The sequence below is a fragment of the Coffea arabica genome, chromosome 7e (assembly GCF_036785885.1).
Source record: "Coffea arabica cultivar ET-39 chromosome 7e, Coffea Arabica ET-39 HiFi, whole genome shotgun sequence".
Classification (NCBI taxonomy): Eukaryota; Viridiplantae; Streptophyta; class Magnoliopsida; order Gentianales; family Rubiaceae; genus Coffea; species Coffea arabica.
This window is the reverse complement of record NC_092323.1, coordinates 11,785,504-11,795,140: the sequence shown is the minus strand read 5'-3', so window position 1 is coordinate 11,795,140 and position 9,637 is coordinate 11,785,504. Positions and strand designations below refer to the sequence as shown.

The window sequence follows — 9,637 nt, the reverse complement described above, 5'->3', positions numbered from 1 at the left end:
TTGATAGGAATGCTTATGTCTTTTTTTTTTCGAGTTTCAATCATTAAGCAAAATTTATCCTACATTGCCATATATAGTTCGTATCATGCAGAAATATAAATTTCATAGTTTATAACATGCAATTTTAACACACATTATTTTCTCCTATCTATAATTTCCATCTGTCACTTTTCGCTCCTATAGCTACTTAGACATCAGTTATCTTGAGGCGGACCTTCAAGACGAATGTAATCATACATTATCCCTTCCCAAGGGAATGAGTTTCTTGACTGCGTGAGAAATATCGAATTTCTTCCCTGCACAAGTTGAGAGCCCCAAACTTCTATGCTATATAGCCGATACAGCCCATGAATACCGTGTCTGGCAATTGCATTGTCCTTGCCAATCAAACCCTTATTAAAAATGGGGATCCTAGCATTTGGGTCGTTAATTCGAACCTTGGCAAGAAGTCAAAAGAGAAATATTAGTATTACATAATATAACTAAATAGGAGTTAAATAAATTGCCAACACTAAGGAAGTACAATTGAAAATTTTCAAGAATTGGCAATAGATGAACATGAAAGCCATACTTGCAATGCAGCTCCAGTTGACGATGCCAGTGCAATTTGGAGCGTATAGGTTGCAGATACATCAATATTTTGGAGATCAAACACTATTTGCCATGTTGTTGGAACATAGGTATGATTTCCAATATTCCTGTAAAAAATGTGACTAATTCAGCATTAGCGCCACACAATTCTCTCCCTTTCCCTCATAAAGAATTATTACAATGAAGAAAAGAGTGACAAGTGTAATCACCTATTTACTTGAGCATAAAACCAATCTGTTTCGTAGTTGCTATCGCCAACAGTGAAAACTAAATCATGGTCAGGATATATTTCCGAGTAACGATCCCATAATCCATATTGCCTAAACCTGCCATGTTATACCCCCAAAAAAAAATATTATGGCTTTAGTGGCTATCGATTGAAAAAACAATAGTAATAATAGTTGTATAACCACTGAAACGTACTTCTCGTAAGCCAGATATAATGGATTTGTGAACCGTGGACTCGGATCAGGCACGAAAAACTCAATTGCAGTCCGGTCAGGGATCCCAATTTCCCATAATGTAGGGCCATTTCTTGGAGGCTCATATATAACATTATCAAGTGTGATCCTTGTTCCTGCGTATCAGGGCATTGAGCATCAAGACCCGTTTAGTTTTGATAAGAAAAAAACAATTTTTTGGCTGATCTTACAATTCACAAATTGTTAAAGTTGGATAAAATGATAAATTTGCTCCAATTTGGACCGCTTTCCCTCCATTCTTGGTTTTTCTAATGTCATCAAATTTAAATGAGCTAAGCAAGGTATTTCTTAAACTTAAAAAAAAAAAACAAAACAAAACGAATTACCTGGAGAGATGATGATGCAGGAATCATATCTGTAGTCACCAATATATCCAGGCACCCAAGCATACAAACTGTAGTTCCCTGCAGCCACGGATTTAAGGGGGGGCTGGTGGGGGCTTAAGCCCCCCCCAAGCCGCCGGAAAACCCCCTATATATAGGGGATTCCAAAACTGATTTCCAAAACTCCGTGCATAGCTGATTTCCAAAACTCCGGCATCGCGAAGCTTTTGTTCTTTCCCGGGAACGGCCATGGCACCAAAAGCAGTTCCGCTGAGGTCGAAATGAGCAGGTCCGGAAGTGCATGGATATCCGGGACAAAAATCTGTTATAACAACTCTGACTGGCTGGCCGGAGCATGCCGGATGCTTTGTGCATTTCACCTACAGGATCATTTATTTTCCTTCAAGTAACACTAGCTAGCTATAGTATGTAAGAATGACCTGAGCAATAATAATTAGTTTTACTTTTCTTATTTATTAAAACAAAAAAAAAAGAGAGGAAGTAGTTTTTTTATTTTTCTTTTATTTTTATCCAGAAAATAAAATATTACTACCTACTTGTATATTATGTGTAGCTGGGAGAGCAAGTTAACAAACTAAGAGAAAATAAAATGATAAGATAAAACCAACACATAATAATAATAATGAAACAAAGTAGTTAACATTATGATAAAATGAAAATTTTGGGAAAAAAAAATGGGTGGAGGAAGAGAGGAGGTTTAGGGGGAAACAATTATAAATGGATTAATTGGGTAACCCATTTATACCCGTATACAAAAATTTAAGATACTCATACCCATCTATTCATGGACAAATATGGGTAAATTTAGTTAAATAGATATTCTGATCTAGCTCAAAGGTTGGTGGAGACTAAGAGAGATATTGTGTATCCATTGGTTTATATGCTCTTAAAGTTGGCTTTGATTTTGCCTGTTGCTACAGCTACAGTAGAAAGAGCTTTTTCAGCTATGAATATAGTGAAGAATCGGTTGCGAAATAGAATGGGAGACACTTGGATGAATGATTGTTTAGTTACTTATATTGAGAAAAATATACTTTGTGAAGTTGAAAATGAGAAAGTTGTAAACCGTTATCAAAATATGAAAACTCATCGTGAACAATTGTAAATAGTTTAGTTTGTTTTTGAAATAAAATTATTATTACATTAATAATTTTGAGTTTGTCTTTTTATGTTTTTCATGGCATATACATATCATTTATACTTGTTAGTGAATTTATTTATTTTTTGCTCAAAAAATTAAAAAAAGAGTAGATAAAAAATTTTAGTATTATTTGTGCCCCCACTAAGATTTTTTTCTGGCTCCGCCCCTGGTTCCCTGGTAGGACATTTTCAATTGAAAAGTTACCATTATTGTCCGCTTGTGTCCAGAATTGATAGCCCTGTTAAAATTAAGCGTGAGTAGACTATACAAGTTACAAATAATATGATTATCAAAACTAAATTTCTCTTGAACCCATCACAAAAATGGTGTAATTTTACAGATTCAACTATCTCTAGCAATTATCATGCATGTCATCACGGAGACTAATTGCAAGTTTAAAAAAAATTATCTTCATCTAAATCCAATTTTGGCTACCTCCACTAGATTTAAGTACATACCTTGTTTTCCATTTGCCAAGATCCAGCATTACCCGGTAGAGCTAAGCCAACATAAGCTAAGCTCCCATTCTTTAGATCCTGATTTTTGCCACTGAAAGATGGTAATTATTGAGGTTTAGTGCTAATCAAATATTTGCAATATTGCTTGCAAGAAAGTACGAGGACATAAAAGCTTAGGTTTATGTACGTGTCTCGAACTAGTAACCGGCCACTAACACTGCCACGTTGATCAGCAGAAAGATAGTCTTCTGAACGGGGGAAATCGTATGGCCAGTTCTCAGTCTCTTGTAACATCTGCCATAATTGAAAAATGCCCATATGATAAAGAATCTCACAGTTATTTTTCAACCTATGTGCGATCTTATTTAGAGTTTTTTTTTTTGTATTTTTACCAATTAAAATTACCTGTTGCTTGGCATCTTCCCAGAGTGAGTCGGGGTCACCACTTTCTGGAACAGAATTAAGGTAGACAAAAACAGGGCCGTAAACCTTTTTCCAGGGCTCTCCATCTCTGAATTGTTGTCGCATGTCTTCTCCAGCATAATGATTGGTATGGAACGACTTAAGAGTGAAAAACAGCATTAAAAATTTGCTTTTGTTTACATATCTCAAAATTTATCTAAAAAAGGAGGAGCTGACATAATGAAAAAAACAAAGTTATGATATGTAAAATATCAATCTTACATGCCAAGATTGTTAGAGATTTTAAGCCCTTACTACCGTCTAGACAATTATATTCAATGAAACATATTTCAAGAGATGGGAATTCATAGAAGTCCATGCTCACCGATATAGTAGTTGCGCCGGCCTGGGATGTAAGTTCTTGTTTCATAGGACCACCAATTCTGAATTCATTACTTGGGATTATCATCCAAAATCCAGTGGGTGGATTTGTACATATCCACCCGTGCACCCGAGTATCTTTAACATCACTAGAATATTGGTACTTGTCATCCACCTGCCCATTAAGGGATCAAATTACTCCATCAGTTATGATGGTTTTTTTAAAAAAAAAAAATCAAGAATAATGATAATTCATGATAATTATCGTATCATAATTATCATGAATTATGACAATTGACACATTGGGAAGTGAAAAAAGGGTACATCATATTACTACGGCTTAATTAATAGAATCACATTACTAGTGCTTAATTGATAGAACTAACCTCTACTTTGAGAGAATGATTGGCTGGATTTGTGAGAAGAACGGCTTCTGGGTAAGCAAGAGTCTCACCTCTTTCCCTATCTTCTAATGTTGGCATTATTCTTTGCCTTTTATCGGATATAGCCATATATTGAAAGCTGATAGGACATCATAAACTATCAAATTGAACTTAGGGACACCAAAAAAATTTTTTTAAAAAAAATCTCCATGGGAGGGCGTTTAGAGTTCTTTCCGCTGGCAGCTTCAGAGTTTAAATTTTGGATTTAACAATTGAGAGTAAAAAGGGCGTAAGAGGAGTGGGAGGGTAAAAAGAAAAAAACTGCTGATATGTTATTCTTTTCTTTCGTTTCCATCATCTTTATTTTTTCTTTTATTTGTTAAAAAAAAAAATCTCCCCTTTTAGTTTTGTCAATTGTGATTCTTACAGTTTCTCTTCAAGTTTGAATACTGCCCGGGTCTGAGATACATCAAGAGCAGGCCATCCTTCCAAACGTTCAAATATGGCATATGTGTAAAATCCATTGTGGCCACGTAACAATATGAACCTGTGTAAGAGTTTCAATTTTGTCACTGCTCCATGAATGAATTTTGTAGTGAATAAAAACTTCTAAACATGCTTCACCATGCACTTGAAACTATTTTGATACTTATTATTGACTTCGCTAGGCTGCACCTTTTATCAATATTTAGTGGCAGTTGTGGGCTATTGATCGAATCATCATATGTTATTGTGAAAGAAAGCTCTACTCCACTCTCTTCGTCCGTAATCACATCAAAGCTGGTACCTTCCAGCCTGCAAAATTTGCCCAAGATCCAAGGATTAATCTTAATGTTGGCAAGAAATAGTTGATGAATTGGTTGGAGAGGCCGTAAAAATTCGAATCAACCATCAAAACTAGAATTAAGGCTTACTCCTCAACGAAAGCAGAATGACCTGGGAATTTCCAAACAACGTCCCAATATCTGCATTCACTCAATTTAAGTCAAATTTGCCAAAAAAAAAAAAAGAAATTCCCAATGTTTTTTTTTTTTTTTGAGTGGGGGGTGGTGAAGAGAAAGGGGAGAATAAACAACATAACATCGTTGAGAAGGAAATTGTTGTATACCCTCTATTAGTTTCTTTATTTCTTGTTTCGAGTAAATTTGGAATGCCATTGTACTCTATCCCTGCAACCGTGCCCCCAGGAACGGACACTGTAACCTTGACCAGGCCATTATCCATCACAACCTACCAAAAAAAGAAGAGGGCATACATTTCTCAAGAATTGGAAAATTTTGAAATAGAATTGAACAAATAGTCAATAGGTACTTCTTCTTTACGTGATCTTTTTGCCTATGCAATTGAACTGGAGGAAATTTCTTCAGGTCTTTGCTATCTTTAACTGTAAATCTTCTGCATAAAATTAGTTCATGAAATAGTAGGTCATGAAAATAGAAAGTGATCCGACATAGAAGTCTCCAAACTATAGAAATTTTGCAAAATTCCCAATTTGGGTTCCCATACAAAATGGCTGCCGCAGCGAAGAAGACGCAAGATCAAGAAGCCAAGAAAAATGATTTTGAGCAACAAACTTACTTTTTTGTCACTGCACATTCAGTAAGCAACAATATCTGAAGAAATATTCCAAGCCACCCAACCACATTATTCAGTTGTCTCCTCTCGCTCATCTTCCACGTCCCTCTTATACTCTTAAACCTGTAATGGAAGATGTAATATACATTATATTAGGAACCAAAACTCTACACCTTGCCTGCCAACTCTTTCATTACAAAATATAACCAAGTTAATCATAATTGAACCAAGAAAAATAAAACTCAAGGACTTGAAAATACAATTCATACTCAAGTTAGTTGAATTTTTGGTGTCAAGATACCGGTAATTGTTGAGATTGGACAATATAAGTTTTTTAACTTTCTTGTGAAGAAATGAAATGATGGTAATGACGTGTGTATAAACAAACAAATGTTATGTTCGGCCTGAAACTCTAGCAAGACGATAGCAACATACTTGTGAGAAATGCAACGACAGAAGCGTCTTCTAATTTGTTGCTGATAAAATGTCCTTCCTTCTTGCGGATCACCGCAATAAATGAGACCGTGATGAGATTTTTATGCTTAGCAGCAAGCTTTCGATTCGTAGGGCTTTATCTGTGTGCGTGAGAAATTTAAACGGCAACGCGTGCTGAAACTCTTTCTGCTAACTATTTCAAAAAAAAAGTGATTTAAGTAGTAATAAAACATAATTGAGCAAATGAATATACATGTGAGAGAATTTATAATGATTGGTCCGGTGACACGAAAGAACTCTTAGATTCTTCTTTCATAATAGCACTAATGGAACTAACATAATATTCCTAGTAAATTTAGAAATACAGAACGTTATATGTGCATGAATATATAGGAATCATAATCTCCAGTAATACCGCCCAACACACTTGTGAATTTATGAACTGATAGTACTTGTCTTGGATGGCCATTTTTTCAAAAACAAATTTTTTAAATACAACGTCACAGTAATACACAAATAAAAACAACTTAAAAAACATATCATCTATACAATATATTAAATATTTCAAAAAATATTTCTAGTAAAAGTTTTTCATATATTGCTATAGTAAAATTTTTTAAAAGTACCCCCAAAAACAGTTAATCCAAACCGCATTATAGGAATTAGGGTAGCAACATACTCGTGAAAGGATTCATCGACAGAAATGTCTTCTTATTGTTGCCGATGATTTCTTCTGCTCGTTCGTCATTTCTTCTGCTACGAAGTAAGTACACCGAAACGAGGTTTTGTACTTAACTTCAAGAATTTATTTCCTCATCCTCTATTTTTCGGTGGTTTGGCCAATTTAGATTTCTAGTTTATGTGGTACAACTGTCTTTCGGTGGTTTGGTTAATTTAGATTTCTAGTGGAAACATGTCTCAAGATTTGCTGATTTTATTCACTTATCAACTTTAGCCTCTAACAAGAGAATTGCTTGGCACCGACATTTTATTTACTTTTTTCCAGTTAACTGGGCCTTCAAATTGTGGATGAGTCCTTATTTCCTATTGTGAAGTAGAAATAAATAGTAGTACTAGTCTGACATAACATGTTATCAAAGTACCTGTGTAGACAAATGTTTTTTCTTTACCATTTTCCATTGCTGAAATGTTTTAATCCAACTATTACTTTTGAGAAATTTCTACTTGCGCAATGTTTTTTCAAGGGGCAAAAAAAAAAAAAAAAAAAAGAGGAAAACTCTGCATAAGCATAAACCAAGCCAACCCCAGTAACAATTTTCAGCATTCAAGGTTAAAACCAAATCCAGAATTAATTTCAGAAACTCCCATGTTGTATTCGCTTGATCTCGAGATGGTAGACATAACTAATGATGTTCATTTGTAATTTTAAGAGCAAACTCAGTAAAATTCGGACCAACAGCCAACTCCATGACTAAATTACTCGTTGCTTCCTCTTTTTTTCTTTCTACTTAGACCAATTAAAGGAAAAATTAATTATGTGCTTAAGCATGAAGTTTCAATTTACTCGTAGTTACTATAGACTTGCATAAAAAATCTAATGTGCAATCTGATGTGTCTCGAATACTGGACTATTAAACTTGATAACAAATTTTTGTCAGAAAAGGTAGACCATGTTAAATATTTGTTGGAGGTTACTCGTTTAACACTCGATCTACTTCTGCTACTTGAATTATAATAACATAAAATAGTCAAAACTTCCATAAAACTGCAATTTGCAACATAAGCAACCACTCTGATCAAAATCTTGGGGAGAGGGGCCAGTGCAGTTGAAATTTAGTGTGATTCCGTCCGGTTATTGTACTTTTTACCTTATTTGGTGTTCAATTACATTATATTATTATATTTGGGATAAAAGTGATATACATGAATAAAATATTTGACATATATTCAGTATAATATTATGATGTATTTATACATAAAAAATTTAAACATGTATAATGATTGAATAGAACCGTACAAAACACAATTGCACAAAGTCTGGTAGGGTGTCTAATTGCTATTAAATTTATGAATATTTTTCTTTGATTTTGGCCAAATATTATATAATTGATGGATTCTACTTATATTTGGTAACTAATGCTAATTTCAGGAATATGGCATGGAAAAGGGTTAAAAATAGGATTAATGAAGATTCTTAACCCGTTCCATGTGGCCGCACCTAAAACTAGCCTGCGAGTCCGGAGAAGTCGAGATTTATGCACATGATAGTTTTTCAGTTCAAGTTGAAGACCTAAGAAGCATGTATTCAAATTGTATTGGAAAACGACTTAGAGTATCTTTTGTTAATTTAGGAATATTTCTTTCGTAGGAAATTAGAAGTATTAGCAGTAGTAGTCCTAATAGATTAGGAAAGGAGTAACGTGAGGAGTAGGGATTTTTCCTTTCGTAACTTTTAAGAGTCTGCCTATGTTTGGAAAAGAATCAATCTACTAGTCTCAACACCAGACGAGAATCACAGAGCTTTTCCCTTCGTCTTTTCTTTTTCTTTTGTTTGTTCGTTGTCAAACGCTAATGCGACGTTCGTTTTTTTTTTTTTTTGGTAATAAAAGGGACTATATATTAAAACAAACTTAAGTTATAGGTATAAAACGAGGGAAACAAATTCCCTTAAAATCTGCATCTACTAGACTTCTCAAAGCATAAGGAATACTTTCATAGCATAGAAAATTCACGTCTTGTTGAGCACCCAGTTTTGCCAATCTGTCAGCACACTGGTTTGCTTCTCGATAAGCATGTCTAAGTATGACTTTCGGCAGGGCAGAGATCAGGAACCTGCAATCAAAGATAATTGAAGCATACTCATGAGTTGAGGTATCTGCCGATTTAAGCAAGTCTAGAGCAGTTTTAGCATCAACTTCTAATTCAACATTTTGCAAGTTTAGAGAGGAAGCTAAGGATAGTCCATCCCTTATCCCCCACAACTCAGCAATAATATTGGTAGCATGTCCCAATTTTCTGCTAAACCCAGCTATCCAGTGTCCTAGGTGATTTCTGATCAAGCCACCTGATCCAGCTGGACCCGAATTCCCTATGGAAGATCCATCAGTGTTGATTTTGAAACAGGAAGGTTCAGGGGGAATCCAGTTAATGAGCACTTCTGTTCTAGGATGTACTATGTTCTGAATAGGTCCTAAAAAGGAGTATTCAGCCACCATTGCTAGAGTATTGTGCAGAATGGAGAAGAGGTTAGATGGTTCAAAAATAGCTTTGTTTCTGGCAATCCAAAGATTCCAGCAGGCAAAAGAGATAACAGTACCCCAGGGGATTCCATAAAATGGAGAAATATGCTTGGACAGACAACCATTTTTAAGCCAAACTGTAAAATCCAGATCAAAGGAAGTGGGAATGTTGAGGCTTTGCCAAAAGGAGGAAGCATGTGGGCAATATCTAAGAACATGAGCTGAGTCTTCACAGGAATGGTTGC

At 35.0% G+C, this 9,637-nt stretch overlaps 1 protein-coding gene across 1 annotated transcript; it reads right to left on the bottom strand.

Moving 5' to 3' along the window:
* LOC113700511 (uncharacterized) lies at positions 1-6,546 on the bottom strand. The gene is made up of 18 exons (XM_072059883.1): positions 6,193-6,546; positions 5,761-5,880; positions 5,505-5,577; positions 5,291-5,412; positions 5,097-5,147; positions 4,858-4,977; positions 4,610-4,729; positions 4,186-4,321; positions 3,804-3,974; positions 3,422-3,577; positions 3,204-3,310; positions 3,017-3,107; positions 2,723-2,796; positions 1,400-1,467; positions 1,015-1,168; positions 801-917; positions 572-698; positions 1-437 (listed from the first exon to the last, which is right to left on the bottom strand). The coding sequence occupies exons 2-18, from the start codon at positions 5,850-5,852 to the stop codon at positions 195-197; spliced, it is 2,022 nt and encodes a 673-aa protein (XP_071915984.1). The 5' UTR covers positions 5,853-5,880; positions 6,193-6,546; the 3' UTR covers positions 1-194.
* Positions 6,547-9,637: the final 3,091 nt, after the last annotated feature.